We start from the raw sequence: 24,026 nt of genomic DNA, 5'->3' as shown, positions 1-24,026 counted from the left end.
ATCCATCAGTGTGTGTGTGTGATCCATCAGTGTATGTGTGGGACCATCAGTGTGTGTGTGTGATCCATCAGTGTGTGTGTGTGACCATCAGTGTGTGTGTGTGATCCATCAGTGTGTGTGTGTGATCCATCAGTGTGTGTGTGTGTACCATCAGTGTGTGTGTGTGCACCATCAGTGTGTGTGTGATCCATCAGTGTGTGTGTGTGACCATCAGTGTGTGTGTGTGATCCATCAGTGTGTGTGTGTGATCCATCAGTGTGTGTGTGGGACCATCAGTGTGTGTGTGTGATCCATCAGTGTGTGTGTGTGACCATCAGAGTGGGTGTGTGTGTGGTGCATCAGTGTGTGTGTGTGACCATCAGTGTGTGTGTGTGTGTGAACCATCACTGTGTGTGTGTTTGTGGCCATCTGTGTGTGTGTGGGGACCATCAGTATGTGTGTGTACCATCAGTGTGTGTGTGTGGGACCATCAGTGTGTGTGTGTGTGTGTGGACACCATCAGTGTGTGTGTGAACCATCAGTGTGTGTGTGTGTGGACCATCAGTGTGTGTGTGTGCACCATCAGTGTGTGTGTGGGGACCATCAGTGTGTGTGTGGGACCATCAGTGTGTGTGTGTGAACCATCAGTGTGTGTGTGTGTGTGTGAACCATCACTGTGTGTGTGTATGTGACCATCAGTGTGTGTGTGGGGACCATCAGTATGTGTGTGTACCATCAGTGTGTGTGTGTGGGACCATCAGTGTGTGTGTGTGTGTGGACACCATCAGTGTGTGTGTGTGTGTGAACCATCACTGTGTGTGTGTATGTGACCATCAGTGTGTGTGTGTGAACCATCAGTGTGTGTGTGTGATCCATCAGTGTGTGTGTGTGGACACCATCAGTGTGTGTGTGAACCATCAGTGTGTGTGGACACCATCAGTGTTTGTGTGAACCATCAGTGTGTGTGTGTGATCCATCAGTGTGTGTGTGTGTGGACACCATCAGTGTGTGTGTGAACCATCAGTGTGTGTGGACACCATCAGTGTGTGTGTGAACCATCAGTGTGTGTGTGTGATCCATCAGTGTGTGTGTGTGGACACCATCAGTGTGTGTGTGAACCATCAGTGTGTGTGGACACCATCAGTGTGTGTGTGAACCATCAGTGTGTGTGTGTGATCCATCAGTGTGTGTGTGTGTGTGGACACCATCAGTGTTTGTGTGAACCATCAGTGTGTGTGTGTGATCCATCAGTGTGTGTGTGGGACCATCAGTGTGTGTGTGTGGACACCATCAGTGTGTGTGTGGACACCATCAGTGTGTGTGTGTGAACCATCAGTGTGTGTGTGTGAACCATCAGTGTGTGTGTGGGGACCATCAGTATGTGTGTGTGTACCATCAGTGTGTGTGTGTGTACCATCAGTGTGTGTGTGTGTGGGACCATCAGTATGTGTGTGTGTACCTGAATCAGTATGTGTGTGTGTACCATCAGTGTGTGTGTGTGAACCATCAGTGTGTGTGTGGGGACCATCAGTATGTGTGTGTGTACCTGAATCAGTGTGTGTGTGTGTACCTGAATCAGTATGTGTGTGTGTACCTGAATCAGTATGTGTGTGTGTGTACCATCAGTGTGTGTGTGTGAACCATCAGTGTGTGTGTGTGGGCACCACGATGTCACGATCCGTCAGTCACTCAGCGGAAGTGAGCCCCGTTTATTTATTTATTTATACTCGCAACCGTCCGTCCCTCCATGTGGACGCGACGTCCAGCCAGCCACCCAGCCAGCAAAACGTTCCTTTATAACGTACAGCCGTGAGAGTCCGTCTGGCATGAACCACTTTTGCAGCCATGCCCATGCCCACAGGGGGGGGGGGGGGGGGTGAAATAAATAAATAAATAGCCCCAATCCACCAAGACGCGAGTCGCGGCTCTAAAAACAGTCTCGGAATTCATACTCTGAGCATCATAACAAGGCACTGGAGTGTTATATCTTTGAGAATAAATATTTATCTGTGTGTGTGTGAGACCTGTACAATTATACACGCGTGACTACACCACTTAAATTCCTCGCCCCCAGTAAAACCCGCCACGTCACTGATGTCGTTGTATTGACAGCACGTGCGGCTAACGCTTTCTCAACGTGTGTATATATATATATTACTATATATCTCGAAGTATCGTTAATTCCTTAGATAGTAATCCTACTCGTATACAATATATATTATATTCATTATTCAAACGAACTCGAAAGGGGTGTTGCCATCAGCTCGTGTTGAACAGCAGCGTGACCAGGACGTCTGCGTGCGGTTCCAGACAGGTGACACCACCATCATAACCATCACCACCATCATCATCACCACCATCATCATCACCACCATCATCATCACCACCATCATTATCATCACCATCATCATCATCATCACCACCATCATCACCACCATCATCACCACCACCATCATCACCACCATCATCATCATCACCATCATCATCACCACCATCATCACCACCACCATCATAACCATCATCACCATCATCATCACCACCATCATTATCATCACCATCATCATCATCACCACCATCATCACCACCATCATCACCACCACCATCATCACCATCATCATCATCACCATCATCATCACCACCATCATCATCACCACCATCATCATCATCACCACCATCATCACCACCATCATTACCACCACCATCATCACCATCATCATCATCATCACCATCATCATCACCATCATCACCACCACCATCATGACCATCATCACCACCATCATCACCATCATCACCATCACCCTCATCACCATCATCACCATCATCAACATCATCACCATCATCATCACCGATGGCCCTGACTACCCGAGACCGCGCGGCACCCATCGCTGTAATTGAGCAGCCGGATTCTGGGCCGCACAAAAAACAATAACCTCATCGCCAAGTCCCCGCCGCCTTCGTGGCCATCAATTTCACGTCCCGTTCGTGGTGAAGGAGACAACAACGAAAATGTCACTTTCGCCAACAACGCGGAGGCCAAGGGCAGGGTTCTCGTGAAAGGGCGGCCTATAAATGGGGTAGGAAGTGAGGGGGACGGCGGGGGACGCGGAACGTCGGCACCCTGCCTCTCCCCACGCCCCAGCAGGCCCTTGTGGCGGTGAGAATGAGGCCGGGCGGCCGACGTGGGAACGGCATGGGGTCTCCAGTCGGGCTGGACTGGGACCTGCCCTCCCTCGCCCCCCCCCCCCTCCCCTCTCCGAGGGACCCCCACGCCACATCTAAAAAAAATCGCAGGGTGGTCGCAGAAAGAGCGAGCGTGGGCGACTTCTCTCTATAAGTGCACGGCGTCACGAGACGAAGACCAGCAGCCTCTCCATCAGCATCGTAATTGGAGGCGCAGCCGGAAGCAAACCCATCCATCCAGCCCTCTTCAAAAGGACAGGGCGTGGAGCCGAGCGACGAGGCCCGGGACGCCTCGCTCTGAAAGGTCACGGCGTCTCTGGTGGGGGCACTACCGAAGAACCCAACCCTTGCAACCCATCATGTAAAAGGGCAGAGCGTCTCTCGTGGATCCAGTGCCGTATCGCGGTTGATGTGGGCCCTGGAGTGCAATGAATGGAAATTGGACCGTACCCTGAAATAATCTTCGTAGCCCGGCGACTACGCTCCTGCGGCGCAGTTGCACCGCCTGCGCACTCAGCAACAGCCACGCCTCGCTGGGTGTGTCACACCCACCCCCCACCACCCTCATTAAACGAGCAGGGTGTTGCGAGTGGAGCGCCGGTGTAGAGACCCACTCCTGTACAAGGGCAGGGCGCCGCGGGTTTTTGTTTGTTTTTGACGACCGGGCGAAAAAAAAAGAATTCACGCCGCCGCGGCGTCGTCGTCTAAAAGGGCAGCGTGTCGCGGAAGAGCCTCTCGACGACGGGCGGCGCGGGCACGAGCTCCTCGAGCTTGAGATAGAAGAGCCTCTGCAGGCCCTGCGTGCAGAGCGCGCGCAGCTCGGCGGGAGCCCCCGCGAGGTGCGCGTGCACGTGGCCCCCCGCGCCCACGTGCTCGCGCGCGCTCTGCTGCACGCGCCGCCGCAGCTCCGCCACGCGCTTCGACTCCCGCAGCTCGCGCCGGTCTGGGGGTGGGGAGGGGTGGGGGGTAAAGGCGGGGAGGGGGGGCATAGGGAGATGAGGAGGAGGTGTTGGTGATGGAGGAGCGAGGGATGAAGGGGTGGGGGGCGAGACAGGGGGGGGAGGGCGGCGTGGTGGGTGGCGGGAGGGATTGGAGAGAGGGAGAGAGAGGGAGGATGAGAGAGAAGAGTAACATTGGGGGGGAGAGGTTGGGGGGGGGCGGGTGGAGCGTGGGGGCAGGGACACCGAGGAAGAAGGAGGGAGGGGTTGAGCAGGGAGATCGAGCGGTGCTAGAGCCACAGGTGGAAGAGAGGCAGTGGCGTGGAAGGGGAAGGTTGAGTTGTCGTGGTGAAGATGAAGGGGTCGGTTCGTGGGATCGGGCAAATGAAGCTATGGCGTAGACAGCCTGCTAGCTAGAGACTTCAATGGACATTGAACCCTTCACATGTTCGGGTTACAATCGACCAGACGTCACTTCTAAGTTGGGCGTAGCAGGACGCTAATTGGTGTTACCGCATTCTGGTCCTCTGTTACGATGGAGTTAATGACGCGGTCAGCTTTCTGTTCATTATTTATTTTTCCAGGTGTCGCTTGTAGACTGGAGTAATCACGTGATTAGTGGCCATAGCGAGATGTATACTGGATGTGGTGTGCCGGGCGTGGGACATATTTTGCGGGTCGCCGATCCTTACCTATCTGGATGAAATGAAGCTGCGCTCTTTGGTTTACTAGGCTCTGGCTCAATCGCACATGTGAATGTGAAGCTGGAAATTACATACATTATCACGTCCTCATCATCATCTTCTTCTTCCCCCGTACACGTGTCCACTGTGTGGATGACGGCCTGCCCATTCCAGGCATGCAACCCGTAAGCCGCACTCATCATCGCTGTGGTGTGGTGCCGAGCCTGGTACAACACTTTCGTTCCCGACAACCCGAAACGACCGCACGGCCACCGCTCACCCGTGAGCAGCACCGTCATCTCGAGGCAGGCGAAGGCCGTGGCGTCGATCTGCAGGGACTGCAGGGACGAGGAGAACTCCAGGATGGGCTCCATCCACTCTCCGAAGGCGCGCAGGCACTGGGAAGGGTGCAGAACCTGCCCCGCGCAGAATACCATGCGGCCCTCCCGGGGTCGCGACCTGCACCAAAGACAAAGATAACCTTAACAGACTGTAGGGGCAAGTGCTGTTAGCGAGCACCTATAAAGGCCTGCACGGTACACGAGGGGGTGGGTGGCCAACACCACGCCCGGCCGCCTTTGTCTCCCTAGCGGCGATGTTTGCACACCGCACCAGGTACTCATTTGAGGCTGAGTCGACCTAGGGGAGGCCCGGGACCGGCTCAGATAATCGTTACTGGGTATTTGCCGAGAGCGGGAATCGAACTCGTGTCACCGGGTTCATAGCGCAGTGCGCTAACCGCTACACCACCACACACCACCACCACCGCTCGCCACCACCGCTCGCCACCACCGCTCGCCACCACCGCTCGCCACCACCGCTCGCCACCACCGCTCGCCACCACCGCTCGCCACCACCGCTCGCCACCACCGCTCGCCACCACCGCTCACCACCACCACCACCACCGCGGCACCACGGTCATCACAACCATCTCCTTCAGCTACACGGATGGGATTGTCCGCTAGTGCACAGATGTCCCGCTCGTGCCACGTGGCCCCGCGAGCCTCGGTGAAGCCCCAAGACGATGAACCGCGTTGCCTCTGACAATGAGACAATCAGAATATTTAGAGCTACTTAAATCTGCCCTGAAAAATCACCTCTTTAGAATGGCATTTTCTGCATAGTTTTGGTCGGTTACGCTGCTGGCCCTGAATTATTTCCCTGCTTGCCATGCACGGCACATTGTTATCCTTGGGTGAAATGCACCTTGAATTTTTTCTTTTTTACTTATTAGGATTTATTATTATTTATTGACAGCGTTGTTGGTCAGCACGGACTTCATTCCTTCCCTCTTCTGGGTCAGAGCACGCAGCTCACCAAATTGGAAAAATGTCCCCAGCTTCAAATTCTAGACGAGGAACATGATGGGGGGGCGGGGGTCGACTCAACCCTTCATTCTCGCGGGGTCGATGACAAGGTACCACCTTGTGGGAAGTCAGCAGTGGTTGTCCTGGATGAACTCACCTCCGCCATGGGAATGTGGAATTCCCCCCCAAAAATATTGTCTCAGGGCCCTAAACAGGCATAGAACGTTGAGTAGGGATCCATCCGGGTTCGTGCCACGTGAGGAGGGGGAAACAGACCCCCCTGAGCGCGGCCTGCGCCTCCAGTCACGGAGCGCGCGTGGCCGCCTCGCACCGGGGACGCGCGCGGACCCCAGCGCTGTGGAGGTGCGGTTCGTGCACCAGGCTGCGAGCCGACACAAGCGTGAGACGGAGAGCGCAGTGGGGAGATGTTAACTCCCTCGCCTGGTAAACGGGAAGTCGTGGGTTCGATCCCGACCCTGACGCCTCTATATTTGGAGTTTGCGGTGTCTCTCTCCCCCGTGGTGGCGTGGATGTTTTTTCTGGGTCCTCCGGTTTTTTCCCTCCACGTTTGTATTCAACGTCGCACCCTTAGAGTACTTGGCTACTTTATTTTTCCACGCAATCAGCCACTTCGTTGAGCTATTATTTGTGACAGCCAGCTCGCTTCTAAAAACAGAACTATGAAACTCAGTGGGCCTTTCCTGATAAAATAAAAAGTTTAGTTTTAAGAGATGTTTTCCTGCCGATAACAGCTGCCTCGTGAGCGATCTCTGGTCGTGTTTCGGAGTTTTCTCAGCGAGCCCCCTCTCGTCACGCCTCCTCTACAACGTGAGCATCCAAACGAGCAATGCAGACCATCCCGAGGGGGACGGGGGGGGTCTTCGAGACTCGGCGGTCGATGCTCACTCGCCACGCAAGCACGATGAGCACGTGGCCTCGCCGCCCACTCGGCTGCGTGGCTGCCGCACCACGGCGCGGGACTGCGGAGTCACGTGGTCGGCCGGCGGGCGGCGACGTCATCTGACGTCTCGTCGCGCGCGCCCACGAGGCCATCTCACGACGCCGCGGGTCGCCTCCCAATTCAAGGCGGAGCGACTCGTTGTCGGGTCATCGGTCGAAGTAGTACAGGGTGCTTCAATGTGTTTTAACACTTATATGGGACTATCGATTTTAATGGAAAAGGAACGGATAATACGCCGTAACGTGATAGCAAATGTACGTTCATAGTTGAAAAAATGAAAAGAGTCTCACACTTATTCGCCATCATAGTCAACAACTTCTCCAGGTGGTCTCCAGAGCCCGGCGGCGCATTTGTTGTCGTATTGTTGCAAATTCTCATAAGTGTACAAACGTATTTTGAAGCACCCTGCATTCTTAGAATCGTGGGTGCAAGAGCGAGCCGCGGTGTTAACGATATTTAAAAAAGAAACGCAACGATTTGAAGCGTTAGGTTAGTTGCGAGTGTTTAAGCTTCGGATTAGCGAAACGAACTCGGCAGCATAATTCGGAGAGCAAACTCGGCAGAGGCGACAGAGCAGGAGCGGACGAAGGCGCGTCCACTCCACCGCCACACACACGGGGGGAGGAGGGGGGGGTCACGCAGGCCATTCTGCCCCACTGGGGGACCTTGCCGGCCTCATACGATATCGGTGAAGAAACGAGGCAAACTCCAAACGAGTCCAAAAAAAAATCAATCCTCGTTTCGAATCGTGACCAAAACCATAATCGCGTTCCTCCCACACGCTCCGCGTATTGTCTACACTCCCTCCCTCCCCTCCCCCTCCCTCCCTCCCTCCCCCTCCCTCCCTCCCCCCTCCCTCCGTCACCTGTAGGCGAGGCGGAGGACGAAGAGCTCGAGGATGGCGGCGTCGAGGAGGATGTCCTGGTCGGGTCTGGCGAGGCTCGGGAAGCCCGGGAGACGCGAGGCCCACGCGCGGCTCGCCTCCGCCGAGGTGGCGAGCAGCTCGTAGAAGACGCGCACGTGGTCAGCCTCGGCGGCCGGGCCCCCGGGGTCGTGCTCGCCCGCGGGGCTGTACTGCTCCCGGCACACGGACGGGGGACAAGCGTCCAGACGAGACGCGGATGCTCGAGATACACATCACGAGGCTTTGCAGACGCGGGTGGTGTATCGATGCAGATCGATGCGCGCGGTGGGCACGCTCCGACTCGCGCACGGATACGGACACACGCGCGTGCCTGGGTGCCACTCACGATGCTCGCGAGCCGAGTGCCCGCGTGTCACGCGCGCGGGCTGCACGCGTGTCACGCGCGCGGGCTGCACGCGCGGGTATGCAGACGGGGCAGACGGACACTCTAAATACATGCAGGGCTACACACGCGGGCAACAACTCGGAAGACGCGCGAAGGGACACTTCACAAGGCGCACACACATCACACAGAGACGTCCACAGCGATTAAGAGGCACATACAACATGTATACACACAGACACACACAAATACTTAAGCAGATAAAAAAATATTCAACAACACTGCCTTATAAGAAATTCATATCTAACCTGCGACGTTTCGGTCAATATACATTTTTCGTAGCACAAAAACCATACAGATGACTACTAATGTATATGCATACAAACAAAGATCCCCCATATAACCTTAATAGACTGTTAGGGCAAGTGTTGTTAGCGAGCACCTATGAAGGCCGGCACAGCACGCGAGCGGGTGGGTGGCCAACACCACGCCCGGCCGCCTTTGTCTCCCCAATGGCGATGTTTACACATCGCACCAGGTACTTATTTGAGGCTGAGCCGATCTAGATGAGGCCCTAGGACCGGTACAATATAATCGTCACTAGTGTTGGCCGTGAGCGGGAATCGAACGGGTTCGTACCGCAGCACGCTAACCGCTACACTACCGCACACACTCTCCGTATAGCCTTCAGAGACTGTTGGGGCAAGTGCTGTTAGCGAGCACCTATGAAGGCCAGAACGGCACACGAGGAGGTGGGTGACCAGCACCACGCTCGGCCGCATTTGTCTTCATCTTGGCGATGTTTACACAGCGTACCGGGTACTCATTTGAGTCTGAGTCGACCTAGGGGAGGCCCAGGGCCGGTTCAAATACTCGTCACTGGTGTTGGCCGTGAGCGGGAATCGAACTCGTGTCGCCAGGTTCGTAGTGCAGCGCGCTAACCGCTACACTACCGCTCCCCACAACACTCGCATACACACTCACGCGCACTCACGCACACTCACGCACACTCACGTGCACACATTGAGAGGGGCACGTGTCTCTATTGGGCGATGCTCCGGACTTCAGCCCAGGTCCGCCTGGTACTCGACGAAAAATATCGGTGCAAAGTCGCGCGAGAGTGCACGAGGAGACCACTCGAGTTGATTTAGGAAGTCACAATTGTAAACTCAATTTTAAACTTATTTCCTTAAAACTGCTTTTTGTCTTTAGTCTGTTTTCCTTCCCCCGCATCTCCAACTAGCACGGTTGGCTACGTGCGGTGCGACAAAAGTTCCACATATATACAGGAATACTCGGAAGGTAAACCGAGGATGGATAGAGGAAACGAAAGAAGGAGGAAGACGAAACGCCGTGGTTCTTTGGAGAAGGGGAACGCGAAAGTTGTATCCACGCCACTGGGTTTTTTTCCACTGATTTAGGCGAATCTCTCCGTAGGCTGCCCGCGGCCACAGATTAATATTCATGAATCGGTTCGCCTTGCGTCTCCGAATGCGCCGCGTTCTATACAAATGCCCAATTCGAGGGCTTCGAGGATTGTACGATAACGGCAGCGATGTGGGGACTTACCGGCAGGGTCTAAATGCGACCACATCTCAAGATGCTGCGCTGAACCAATGGGAATGTTTCCGGCAGGGCGAGATGCAGGCGATCAGTCGCAGAGCGAGGGGGCAGAGGAAGCTATTGAACCGAAAACTAAACTATTTGTTTTTATTTTACTAGATAAAGCCCACTGAGCTATATAGCAATTTTTTTCAGAAGCGACCTGGCCACAAATGACAGCTCAACGAAGCGGCTTGTCATCATGTGGACATTTAAAGCGGCAAAACTACGCGAAAAGCGTGTTTCCAAATGTGGAGGGAAACACCGGGGGACCTGGAGAACAATCCACGCGACCACTGGGAGAACGTGCAAATGTACAGGCGTCAGGATCGGGACCGAACCCCACGACTTTCTGTACACCAGACGAGGCCGTTAACATCTTGCCGCCTTAACAGGAGCACAGAGCCGCCAGCACGGATGGCAGGACGGGGTGAGGAGTTCCAGACTCTGAGCAGCAGAGGAGAAAGAGCGACCTCCCATTCAGCTAAATGTTGAGCGCGGGACTTCGTTAGCGAATATGACGCTGAGGAGGAGTAAAGCGTCAACATCGCCGGGATGATGGTGGAGTATTTAAAAAAAAACAATTGCAAATTGCGCGTTACGATCCCACCGACCTCGGTTCGATTCCAGGCCACGGGCGTGATCAGTGCGGCACGCCGTATTTGAACCCTTTCCTGGGCCTTCTGCCTAGCTTGACTCAGCCTGGAGATGAGTGCCTGGTGTGGGCTGCGTAGACGCCAGTGACTGGGGATACAAAGGCGGTCGGACGTGGTTCTCGCAGCAGCAGGACCATGCGTCGCTGGCTCTAGCTCTCGCTACATCTCGAACCCGGAGACCCCAGTTCGAATCCTGTAAAATCAACATCGGTGACAAATATTTAACCGGGCCATGGGCCTCCCCTAGGTAGAGTCACGTATGTAGAAATAAAAAAAAAGTAAATACATTTTAATGTTATTTTATTTCTGCAGTCACGAAAGCTTAACTTTTATATTAAATGAGTACTTTGTGCGGTGTGCAAACATCAGCTACTGGGTGAGTCAAAGGCTACCGGCCGTGGTGGGTCACCCACCTCCTCGGGTGCGTGGCGGTCTACGAGCGCTTGCAGCCCCATGATGTATGAGTGACGATACGGGGATCCGAGTATTTAGTGGCGGTTGGGGATACGAGGTGAAGGCCACAATTCACGTGTGGAGTGATTGTAGGGAATAACATGAACGGCGTGTGCGTTTGACGTGTAGTCGACCGCACAGTCGTGGCAGCGGTGGACTGAGACACGGGCTGACTGCTTTGACTCGGGGTGGTGTCGGCGGCCGAAGAGGCCCGAGCGGGATGAACATCACCGCGCGTCGGCGTCGTTGTCGGAATTCGAAGGTTGATACAAAAAAAAAACACGCAACGACTCAACAACGGCTCGCGACTGAGCACTCCGAGCGAAGCACCACGAGTCTTGAAGTAACGAGAGGTGCGTCAAAAGTTGTTAGAAAGAAAGAGAAACGAGCCATAGCCGTTCTCATTCGACGCGAGCCTCGTTACGTAATCGCTGTTGGGATCACCGTGATATTAACCACTGACGCCGACTCCGTCACAACGGCATAGCCGCAATCATCATTATCGTCATCATCAATCATCTTACCACCATCATCATGTCATAACCACCACATTCATCGTGATTTTCGTCAACTAACCATCAACGTCATCGACATCATCATAAATCATAATTTGCGCCAACATCGTCATCTGACCACATCCATCATCGTCGTCGTCACCATCATACCACAAAGATTACGTCCATCATCTACTCACCGACATCACCATCACGTCATAACTAAGTACATCATCAAGATCATCATCCTCTTTGGTTTTTTCGGTAAAGTCACGTAGGTAAAACAATTAATAAAATAAAATAAATGAAAACAACTAAATTGAATCACGACGTATCGGAGGCAACACAAGCCTCCCTCATCCGGCACAGCAAAATGAGGGAGGCTTGTGTTGCCTCCGAAACGTCGTGGTTTAATTTAGTTGTTTTCATTTATTTTATTTTCTTAATTGTTTTACCTACTTGACTTTACCGAAAAACCATAGAGTATGGTTCCTTGCAGTCACGAGAGCTGCAAATCTAAGATCATCACCATCATCACCATCATCACCATCATCACCATCATCACCATCATCACCATCACCATCAGCAGCTCACCATGGAGTAGTCGAGGTGCGCGGCTGCCGGCCACGAGTCGTGGTGAGCCCGCGCCACGCCGCACAGCAGCGCGTTCCCTCCCGAGCCGTGCTGCTGCCCGTGTTGCTGCCCTTCCCCGGGGCTGCCCACTCTGCCGTGTGCCCGCCCTGCCCCCGCGCCCTTGGGCTTGGAGGGGAGGCGGCCTCGCCTGCCCTTGAGGCTGTCGGTGCGAACCACTGCGCGCGCGCACGGAAGAGAAACGCAGACTCCGTCTTAGCGCGGGCGGGCGGACGCATGCGTGACCATTGCACGCGGAGCCGTGGATTGTTTCATAATCACGGTGTGGTTGCTGGGCACGGGGCCGCCGCCACCGCCACCCCCCAAACACAGACACAAATAATAACCTCAAAACGCCAAAGCGGGCAGCGGCGAACGGGACCGCTAAAAGTTGCAATGAGTAAGAGCGAACACGTGTTTTCTTGAAGTGAGCTGAGATTATCGTCAGAACGGAGAGATACACCACGGCGTGCTGCCGGAATGCAGATTATAATTACCAATAATAATAATACAAATACACGAAGAAGAGGAGGTGTTCGCCCATTCTGTCAGTTTTCCGCCGAAAACAGGTGGGAAAAATCTTGCATAACAAACAAATGCAAGTGAATTGCCAAATCGATCCCGTAACGATGGAAAGATCCGATAAAGCTGCACGGGTCTCGTCGACGCAGTGCAGACGTCGTCATGCGCGATGATTCCGTTTCAAATAAAAACTGGGAGGTGGATCCACGCGAGTTGTGAAAGTGGACATTTAACTCCACGCGTCTCTTCGACATGTACCGGTGGGTATTGTGCTGTCTTTCGTCGGCCGTTAAAACACAAAACAATGCGAGGAACATTTCACGAATCACATCACCGACTTTGTTGACACGGGGCTACCGCTCCGTATTCGCAAATTAATTGAAATCAGCGCATCCGTTTTGTTATTTGCGTTCGAAAATTGGCCACGCGTAACCGCGATTAACACGCGGCGCCGAGTGATGGTTACGACAAAGATCCCCCATGTAGCCTTAATAAACTGTAGGGGCAAGTGCTGTTAGCGACTACTTATTTAGGTCGTCACGGCACACGACGAGGTGGGTGGCCGGCACCACGCCCGACCGCCTTTGTCTCCCCAGTGGCGATGTTTACACACCAGGTATTCATTTGAGACTGAGTCGACCTAGTGGAGGCCCATCACCCGCACAGACAATCGTCTTTGGTGTTGGCCGTGATCGGGAATTGAACTCGAGTCGCCGGTTTGTAGCGCGGCGCACTAACCACGACACTACCGCTCCCCATAATGGTAACTACGAGCAGAACCACACAAAGACAAAGATCGCCCGTATAACCTTAGACTGTAGGGGCAAGTGCTGTTAGCGAGCACCTATGAAGGCCGGAACGGTACACGAGGGGGTGGGTGGCCAGCACCACGCCCGACCGCCTTTGTCTCCCCAGTGGTGATGTTTACACACCTCACCAGGTACTCATTTGAGGCTGAGTCGACCTAGGGGAGGCCCAGGACCGGTTCAAATAATCGTCACTGGCGAGTTCATAGCGCAGCGCGCTAACCACTACACTACCGCAAACACACACAGACACACACAAACACACAGACACACAAATACACACACATAGACACACAGACACACAAACACACAGACGCACAAATACACACAGACACACAAAAACACACACAAACACACACACAAACACACACAGACACACACAAACACACAGACACACAAATACACACAGACACACACAGACACACACAGACACACACAAACACACACAGACACACACAAACACACAGACAGACACGCACAAACAAACACAGACACACACAAACACACAGACACACACAGACACACAGACACACACAAATACTCAGACACACACAGACACACACAAACACACACAGACACACACAAATACACACACAGACACACACAAACACACAGACAGACACGCACAAACACACACAGACACACACAAACACACAGACACACACAGACACACAGACACACACAAACACACACAAATACTCAGACACACACAGACACACACAAACACACACAGACACACACAAATACACACACAGACATACAAACACACACACAGACACACACAGACACACACAGACACACACAAATACACACACCGACACGAGGTCAGCAATGCGTTACTAGTGCAGAGGGGAAACGTGACGGCGAGGAGTGACGCCGCAGTGACGTGGCCGCGAGAGTGATCGTGCCATTGGTTGCATGTTCTTTTGTTGTTGTTGTTATTATTGTTGTTGTAACGAACGAAGTTTGTAACTCGCAGGACTCAAGTCCAGGGGTGTGTAACGACGAGGATGAGGGAGCTCATTGATTATTTTATTCCCAGCAACACCTGGCCGTTATAGTTTCACGATCTCGTTTAATTTCGAAAAAAGTTACCTCAACTCAACTTAAACCCCCTTGATACGGGGGGGCGGGGCAGCGTCGCTGCGTCCGCCTCGCGTCGACCTGCTGTAACGAGCCGGTTAGGGGCACTTACAGCTGAAGGCACGCGCGCACTACAACCGTGAGTAACGCGCTTTATATCCGTGAGTAACACGCTTTGTATCCGTGAGTAACACGCGTTATATCCGTGAGTAACAGGGATAGATCCGTGAGTAACACGCGTTATATCCGTGAGTAACACACGTTTTGTATCCGTGAGTAACACGCGTTATATCCGTGAGTAACAGGGATATATCCGTGAGTAACGCGCTTTATATCCGTGAGTAACACGCTTTGTATCCGTGAGTAACACGCGATATATCCGTGAGTAACACGCGTTATATCCGTGAGAAACACGCGTTATATCCGTGAGTAACACGCGATATATCCGTGAGTAACACGCGTTATATCCGTGAGTAACACGCGTTATATCCGTGAGAAACACGCGTTATATCCGTGAGTAACACGCGTTATGTCCGTGAGAGACACGCTTTGTATCCGTGAGTAACACGCGATATATCCGTGAGTAACACGCGTTATATCCGTGAGTAACACGCGTTATATCCGCGAGTAACGCGCCGTACATCAAGGGACGCCGCCCGCGAACACGAGACGTTTCGTTTCCGCGTGAACACCGCCAGCCACTGCGAACGCGCGTGGCTTGGAGTCGGCGCCGTGTTGGAGATATTGAGCACGGCGCAGATGGTGCGCGTTCACGTGAGGAGCGACCTCCGTGCGCCCTAAGCCTCCCCCCCCCTCCTCCTGTGCTACCGCGTGTCCAAACACGTGCAGGCAATACTCGTGTGTACGGGTACTCGTGCCCCCCAAATGTCCGTGCGGATGGATGTTCGTGTGCTCCGCGTGGCCCCCGCGCCCCCCCCCCCCCACACACACGTGTCTAGAGCCCGTGGCACCCCCTTCCCCCCGTGCCCCCCCCCCCACACACGCGCGTCTAGAGCCCGTGCCCCCCCCCCCCCACCCCGTGCCCCACGCACCTTCTCGGATCATGCCCACGCTGAGGCACTTCTGGAAGCGGCAGAACTGGCAGCGGTTTCGGCGCCGTTTGTCGACGGGGCAGCTCCGGCTGGCGAGGCACACGTACTTGGCGTTCTTCTGCACCGTGCGCTGCGACACGGGGACACCCACGCGAGTTGAGCGGTGCGCAATAAGCTGATGCAAGGGAGGAGCGGTGGCGCAATGGTTAGCCCAACTCTCCGTGTGCGATTGCCGGCCACGGCTTAATGCATCGGTGGCGATTGATGTTCGAACCGGTCCAGCCCGTCCGCCCCCCCCCGACCCCAACCCGCGCTGTGGCCGGCGGTGGTGAAGCTCGGGCACATCACATGGACGCCTTCGTGGCGTGGGGATGCTTTCATCCAGCAGCGGATTGATGAAACGGCCGTCGAATTTTGATATTAATGTGTTGATGTACATCGGTGAAGTTACAACAGAAACTGTCTAGCGACTGCCTTTGCTCATGCAAATCCAAATCTGCGTGTGTCTTGTTGTTGAATCAATAGAAATCTGAAACTTGTCACAAACGTGGCCCAGTCTCAGTTCATAATGAACAAAAATAAGTTGTTGTTTTTTCCCCCCATGCTCGTTCCACCACGAGTCAGGGCTCGGCGGTTCACCGCTTCTACTCGGAGGCCGCGGTTAGCCTCGCCTCGTTTCGTGTCGCTTTACCTCTCGTGCTCGACACGAGACAATTAGCGATCTCCGGCACCAATGAACCTGCCAATTCGCCTGCAGGTATACAATTCGGCGCGGCTGATTACTGCTTCCGTGTGTGTATGTATGTGAGGCTGACGGACAGACGCGACCACGCGAGGTGCTGATGTGGTCAGAAGCACGCGCGTACGCCTTTGTCTCCCCCAATGCTCGCACTGTGTGTACTCGGAGATTGCGGGACATCGGGTCACGTTCAGATTGCGCTCTCTAAGATGCCACTCTGGGTGCGCGTCGTGCCGAGCAATCGAAAAAAAACTGTAAATGTTGTGGTTCACGCTTCAATACACCGGCGGGCTCAAGCAGTGAACTATTTGTCTTTTGTCAGCGTGGCACTTTTTTGCTGATTGACCGTGTCGGGTAGTGGAGGGTTACGACACATTTATAAATAACGCGATCTAACCCAAAAACGTTGATTATGAATCGAACCCCGGTTATCAGGATCGTAGCGCAGCGGGCCAACAGCTGTGACACCAATAAAGACACACAGCTAAGACAAAGATCCCTCCTATAGCCTTAGCAGACTGTTGGGGAAAGTGCTGTTGGCGAGAGAGTGGGTGGCCAACACCACTCACCCGAACGCCTTTGTCTCTCCAGGTACTCATTTAAGTCTGGGTCGACCTAGGGGAAGGCCCAGCACCGGTTCACATATTCGCCACTGGCATCAATCCCACACGCGCGCGCACACACTCGGGGGAGTACGGCGGTGATTATGTGCTCAATCCTGCTCGAAGTTATCACGTGGACCGTGCAGCGAGGGCACGCGAACGTAACTCGCAAGTGTCATGCACCCTCCTCTGCGGATCGCACTCAATCGAATTGTTGACGCTTCAGCGGCTCGTTCGCTAAGTGGGCTGTAAGCGAGACAATGCGATCGTCGTTATTTTGATGTCCGATAAAGCGACAATCAACGTCTCTTGCGACTCCTCTGCAGCAGGACAAATCATTATGTCTGAATGAATATACGAGGTCTGTGGTAGCGCGTTGTACACGCTACCCCAGACTCCTGAGTTCAATACCCGGCCTCGAATAACAAGTGACCTGGGTCTTGTATACCACGGTGTGGTGTGTGGTCATCAGCACAGGAGAGACAAAGGCGGCCGGGCGTGGTGCTCACCACACCATGCTCTCGTGTGCCTTACTTTCGTGTCCGCTCTCACCACTTGACTCCACAGTCCCTTAAGATTCATGCAACGACAGTTTGGATTTGTTAGAGGGTCTAAATGCATCTGAAAATCGCAAGACGCTGTTCAGCTAAACGTGGAATATCTGAATCGTTCCCGGGCCTCCCCTAGGTTGACTCAGCCTGAAATTCGTGTTTGGATCGGTGTCTAAATATTACTACTGGGGAGACAAAGGCGGTTGGGCGTGATATTGGCCACACTGCACCCACATGTACCGTCCCGGGCTTAATAGGTGCTCGCCTACAGCACTTTCCCCTACAGTCTGTTCAGGCTATACGGGATCCTTTGTCTGTATTTTGAATGTGTGTATTCGTGACCTTGCGTTTTGCGTTCATGCGTGAGCCTGTAATGTGTGTTAGTGAGCACCTATGAAGGATCGAAAGGTACACGAGGGGGTGGGTGGCCAGCACCACACCCGACCGCCTTTGTCTCCCCAGTAAGAATGTTTACGCACAGCGCAAGGTACTCTTTTAAGGCCGAGTCGACTTAGGGAAGGCCCACGACCGGTTCAGATATTCGTCGCGGGTGTTGACCGCGAGCGAGAATCGAACTCGCGTGGCCAGGTCCGTATCGCAGAGCGCGCAAACCGCTCCCCTTGCCCTAAACAAAAAAAACCTCAGCAAATCCTATCAGGGGGATCTTTGTCTTTGTGCTGCGCGCGCTTCCTGCACGCGACCACCACCACCACCACCACCACCCCACCCCCTGCGCCGCCGCCGCCCACGCGCTCACCTTGAAGAAGCCCTTGCACCCCTCGCACGTGCGCACCCCGTAGTGCTGGCACGCCGCGTTGTCCCCGCACACGGCGCACATCCCCTCGCTGGGCGGGGGAGACGTGGGGGTCGGGAAGCGCCGCGCGGCGAAGCGGCCCGGCGATTCCACGTCTTCGTAGCGCTGAGACATCAGCTGATGCTGCTGCTGCTGCTGATGTTGGTGCTGCTGCTGCTGCTGCTGCTGCGACGCTTGTGATTGTGGCCCCAGACCCCGCGGGTAGTCGGTGGGAGACGGGGCGAGCGGCATCCCACCCACCACCCCGTGGGCCCCACCTCTGCCCATGCCCGAGTCCGAACGCTGCGCTCTGCTCGTCATGGCGAGGTCGAAGTTGTCGCCGCCGGACATGACGGCGGGCAGGGGACCACCCGCGAACGACATCGCCATCTCCCTGCCGACGCCCACGTCGCTCGTGCCCTCCGCGTACCCTGCGTGAGCCGCTCTCGCCCCGGCCCGCGACGCATCCCCGCCCGGGGACCCCCGGCTGAGCCGCTGCTGCTGCTGCTGCTGCGAGTTGAGGGAGTCGGAGAAGGTCGAGTACCCGGGACCGGGCGAGGAAGACGAGGCGACCTGCAGACCGCGGTGCGCGTCCGGGTCACCCGGGACCGCGAACCCTGGCGGTAGGGGCTCTGCCGAGGGGAACCCGGCACGGGGTTCGCCCGCCGGAGCTCGGTGGAAGCAGCCGACGTAGCTGGAGAAGCGGGGACTCCCGTCCGCGCTCGGCGGCGCGTCCCGCCCGGGCAGGTAGAACTTGTAGGGCACGGGGGACGAGGAGGATGGAGGCTGCAAGGATTTGTACCTGGACGCGGGCAGCGCCTTCACGCCGAGCTCCGTGAGGCTGGTGATGGTGTAGTCTCTTGGGAAGGGCAGCGCGCCCAGGGCTGCCCCCACGTCCCACGTTCTCTGCAGCAGCTGCGGATGCTGCTGCTGCTGCTCCTGTTGCATGTCGGTGTAAGCGGCCGGCGGGGTGTGCGGCGGAGACGCTTTGAAGTATTCCCGCGCCCCAGAGCCTCCGTTGAGCTGCTGCTGATGCTCCTGGTGCTGCTGATGCTGCTCCTGGTGCTGCTGGTGGTGGTGCTCGTGACTCGGGTGTGGGTACGACGCGCCGTGCAGCAGGCAGGACATCATGGGCTGCACCTCTGCCTTCACCACCGCGGGCGCGGGCTGCCGCTGGTCGGTATTATCTTCGTCCTGTTGCGCGTTCTGGTACTCGTGCTGCTGCTGCTGCTGCTGCTGCTGGTGGTGATGATTCTGGTGCTGGTGGTGCTGGTGGAACGCGCATGAGTCGGAGGTCTTTCCCCCGTAGCCCGGGTCGGCGTTCGCGAGTTCCATGTTAAAGCGCACAAACTCTGGGGTGCCGAGACGCGGGCTCAGGTCCAACGGCTGCAGCTCGAGAGCCTGGCCGTGCGCGTGCACGCAGGCTTGATAGGACAAGGACGATGATGAAGAGGAGGATGATGATGATGAGGATGAGGCCGCGCGGCGCTCTGGAACCTGCATGAGACGCGAGGAGGAGAGCGCACTTTGCATCAGGTGCAGCTCAGGGCATGCAGCGCTCATGGTTGGGAAAGGGGATCCAGGTCCCGCTCGTCCCCCACGTGTCCGTGTCCCCTCGTCCCGAGACACCCCCCCCCCAGCCCCCCTTGTCCCGCGCTGTCTTCTGTTGGAGCTGGCAGCTGGGGCTCGTCGTGTGTGGGGGGGGGGGGGGGTTGCGAGGGAGCTGCACGGGGCTCAGAGTCGAGCAGGGAGACACGAGGCTGGGAAGACAAAGGCGGACGCCGCGGTTACTTCTCCACGCTCAACTCTTTGAATTGAATTTGTCACGCGATTTTGTGTGCGTTTTACATCGGCCGTCGAACTCGAAATTATTCTTGGAAGCGTGATTCTGTCAGCCTGTAATTCAAAATGTTTAGTAAAAATGTTTCGTCAGCTTTATCGTTGCAGACAATATGATGATGATAACACCGATAATAACGCGAACTATTATAATAACGTTACACCCGTTCGTCCACTCGCATCTGGATCAAGGCCTCCTCATGACCGGCACACAGTCGACACTGGGATACGTTCGTCAACTCGGGGACCACACGAGCAGGCGCTACGCTGCTCCTGCTCAGCCCGTGTGCTCGTCTCAGCGGCTGAACCGCGCTCGAACACAACAACGGAAAGATGCGCGTGCACGTTCCATGAATGGCAGATCAAAGACTCGCCCGACTGCGACTGTGGAGAAGTCCAAACCATGACGCACGTCACCGACGAATGCTCCATCCACGCACGCCATGGCGGTGTCTCTGAAATCCACGCCGCGTCAACCACCTAACTGGACTGGATGAGGAACCTTTGCATTAATTTATGACGATCATTAAGAAGAAAATAAAAACTGTGGCTTTTCACAATGCCATGCAAAAGAAGACGGCTCTTGTGTACAACGCGCCCTGTCACAATTTCCCTCTCTGCTCATCCTTTCTCATCCAATGATTGTGATCACGACTACAACCTCTACTTTAGTATCACATCAACCGTTGCCTTTAACAAACAAACAACAACATTCATCTCATCTCCATCGAGTCCCGTAATTCACTCGCCCGTGCCTCTCTGGCGGGCACCATTGAACGCACCGTGGGCACAGCCACACGTCCCGGTGCCGTCTCGCGTCTCGCGATGCCGGGTGCGGCGGCTCGCTGCGCGCGCACGGGGACACCGCGCGCGAGCTTCCCACTCGCGGGCGAGAGAAGAGTGCGGAGTCTACGAAGACGTCGTTGGAGGCTCCGGCCTCACCGCGGCCTTCACGCGTCGCACGCCGGCGAACGCGGCGCCTGTCTCGCCTCTGTCGGGGGGTCCTTTTTCAGAACTAAACTTCGTTTGTTTTTCGTTTGCGTGCGTGTGGGTGGGGGGGGGGGGGGTGAGCGGTGGTGCAGCGGTTAGCGCGCTGCGATACAAAACCCGGCCACCCGAGTTCCAGTCCCGCTCAGGACCAACATCGTTAACGATTATCTCAGGCCTCCCCTCGGTCGACTCAGCCTCAATTGAGTACCTGGTGCGATGTGTAAACATCGCCACTCGGGAGACAAAGGCGGCCGGGCGTGGTGCTGTCCACCCACCCCCTCGTGCGCTTTGGCGGCTTTCATAGGGGCTCGCTAGCAGCACTTGCCCCAGCAGCCTGTTAAGGCTACCGGGGGGGTCTTTGTGTGCGTGTGTTTGTGTGTGTGCGTGCATTGTCCGGCAAATTTGCTCCTATTCACGGTGATAGATAACAATCAGTGGCAAGTGTGATCTGATCCTGTGCCCCCCACACCCCCCCCAAGTCGACTCAACCTTAAATGAGAACCTACTTCGTTGCGGCGCGTAAATATCAGCACTGGGGGGGGGGGGGGAGGTTGGTTTATTTCGGACTGCTTCTTGTGTTTAGTTTGTTATCCTTCCCCGGCACCTCCGATTAGCACGGTCGGCTACGTACGGTGCGAAAGAAGTCCAACATGACATCTCTTTTTATCCTGATCGGCAGTAATAGGTGCTCGCAAACAGCACTTGTCGTGGCATTCGCGGAGAGAGAAAGGTACATTTGAGAAATAAACTTCTGTCATTTCTGGTATTCTCTCTGAGACTCGATATCACTCACGAAAGTCAACGCGATTATCGTGTTAGAATATAAGCAACACTCCGTTACGTACCAAATGACTCTAGACGAGCCCCAGCTATTCCTCCGATCTGTATAATGCAACCATGTTTCATTTGCGATCTGTCATCACGCTTCTGGATACGAAAGTTTGAAAGGAAACAGAAAAGCGTCTATGTACAAACACAGACAAAGATCACTCGCATAACCCGAACAGACTGTTGGGGCAAGTGCTGTTCGCGAGCACCTATGAAGCCGGCACGGCACACGAATGGGGTGGGTAGCCAACACCACGCCCAGCCGCCTTTGTCTCCCCAGTGATGATGTTTACACACTGCACCAGGTACTCATTTGAAGCTGAGTCCACCTAGGGAAGGCCCATGACAGGTTCAGATAATCGCCACTGGGTTTTGGTTGTGATCGGGAATCGAACTCGGGTCGCAAAGTTCAAAGCGCAGCGCGCTAACCGCTACACTACCGCTCCCCAAAAACCAACACACACATACAACAACACACACATACAACAACACACACATTCAACAACACAGACATACAACAACACACACATACAACAACACAGACATACAACAACACAGACATACAACAACACACACATACAACAACACACACATACAACACACACATACAACAACACAGACAGACAACAACACAGACATACAACAACACACACATACAACAACACACACATACAACAACACAGACATACAACAACACAGACAGACGCACACAGGTTCGAACCTCGCGCTCGTCCTCAAGGCAAGGGACACGCACCTGTAAGTGGAACTCCGCACTCGCTGGATGTTGATAATAAGGCCCCCCCCCCCCTTCACGGCGATCTCCTTCACGGGACACCCTGACTCGGCAGGGGCTCTAACCCCACGTGCTCGCCGGCGGGCCGGAGCGTCTCAACAGCAGCGGCGCGCACGAGCAGCCTCGATAAATAGCGCCGCGCGGCGTGCGTGACAACCTCCAGAGGAGGTCCCGTCACGCATCTGGGCCACCCTCCTCCCTCCCCTTCCACTACCCTTCCGCCCTCCCTCCCTCCCCCTTCACACACGCAATCCAGCAGAATAAAGGAGCACCCCACCCCCCCCATCGCTCCCCGCCCCGCGCGCCTGCACCGCCCACTCGCGACCCATTCACTCGGCGCACGCCCACACACTTCATGTGCGCACGCCGCGCGCGCGTCACAGGGCCGAGCTGAGCGCGTGCGCGCGCGGGTGCGTGCGTGTGGGCAAGAAGAAGGAGAAGGGGGCGCGTTGGGGCTCGCGGCGCCGCAGCAATTGAAGCGAGGGCGGTGGGAGGCCTCCTGGGCGGGTGCCGTGCGACTCGAGGGTTGCGACGGGGCGGTCGCCCCCCCCCCCCCCCCCCCGTGTTCGCGCTCTACCCCGGCTCTCGCGTGCGGCTCCCGTGCGATTCGCATGCGGAGCCTTGAGCGATCTTCGTACGAACAACCGGATTTTCCTGCACGCGGCTCCTCTCCACTCCCAAAAGCCGCTTTGAACTCAAAACTCCAAGCTATCAATTTCCCGCCCAGGATTGGAATCCGCGGTCTCTGTCCGGGCGCCCACGCAACAAGCCGCTCGTTCACACGGCCGAGGGCGCGGAGGAAACCGCGTTCCGAGTATCGAGGGTTTTTTTATTTTCCCCACGTCAGCTGCAAATGATCCTTCTCTTGACTTCGGCTGCAGCGAGAGAGAGAGTGTGCGAGTGGTGGTCTTCACGAACCGGCGTTCGCTAATTGCAGCTGATCTTGCGCGCTGCCGGCACGGTCACGACTTCGGGAGACCCTGGCCCTGTCACTGAACACAGGAGGATTAAAAGAAATACGAGTCGGTGAGAATAAAAAATAAAAACAACAGCAGCAACAACAACAACTGAACACACCTCACGCGAGCCACGCCCGCTGTGTCCCTAGCGAGAGACTTCATATTAACGAGGCAATGAAGATCACGGCCACCTCTGAGCGACGATACGATGTTCCTGCCCTGACACTGGACACAGCCGGCATCCCAAAGCATTCATCCGCGCGTGGCTTATCCACCTAAAATCAGCACTCCCATCCCCCCCCCCTTCACCCAATCCAAATCCCTGCACCTCCCAGCAGC

At 55.3% G+C, this 24,026-nt stretch overlaps 1 protein-coding gene across 1 annotated transcript; it reads right to left on the bottom strand.

The window, feature by feature from the left end:
- Positions 1 to 1,711: 1,711 nt before the first annotated feature.
- Positions 1,712 to 22,821, bottom strand: LOC133344752 (probable nuclear hormone receptor HR38). The gene is made up of 7 exons (XM_061554881.1): positions 22,690 to 22,821; positions 18,243 to 20,038; positions 15,594 to 15,723; positions 12,095 to 12,309; positions 7,914 to 8,122; positions 5,061 to 5,239; positions 1,712 to 4,102 (listed from the first exon to the last, which is right to left on the bottom strand). Exons 2-7 carry the CDS (start codon positions 19,839 to 19,841, stop codon positions 3,864 to 3,866), a joined length of 2,571 nt encoding a protein of 856 aa, XP_061410865.1. The 5' UTR covers positions 19,842 to 20,038; positions 22,690 to 22,821; the 3' UTR covers positions 1,712 to 3,863.
- Between the last annotated feature and the right edge of the window lie 1,205 nt (positions 22,822 to 24,026).

The sequence above is a fragment of the Lethenteron reissneri genome, chromosome 20 (assembly GCF_015708825.2).
Source record: "Lethenteron reissneri isolate LAM-NWPU_2019-01 chromosome 20, ASM1570882v1, whole genome shotgun sequence".
In the NCBI taxonomy this organism is placed as follows: domain Eukaryota; kingdom Metazoa; phylum Chordata; class Hyperoartia; order Petromyzontiformes; family Petromyzontidae; genus Lethenteron; species Lethenteron reissneri.
Note: the sequence above shows the minus strand (reverse complement) of the source record. Positions and strands in the feature narration are given on the sequence as shown.

What these genes read in the sequence shown, in the direction of transcription:
- LOC133344752 (XM_061554881.1), bottom strand. Translation starts at nt 19,841, where the DNA reads ATGAGCGCTGCATGCCCTGAGCTGCACCTGATGCAAAGTGCGCTCTCC. An exon ending in CGTGGGCATGATCCGAGAAG is followed by an intron (nt 12,310 to 15,593) that starts GTGCGTGGGGCA and finishes GCGCGCGCGCAG; the next exon opens with TGGTTCGCACCGACAGCCTC. An exon ending in GATGACGGTGCTGCTCACGG is followed by an intron (nt 4,103 to 5,060) that starts GTGAGCGGTGGC and finishes CCCCACCCCCAG; the next exon opens with ACCGGCGCGAGCTGCGGGAG.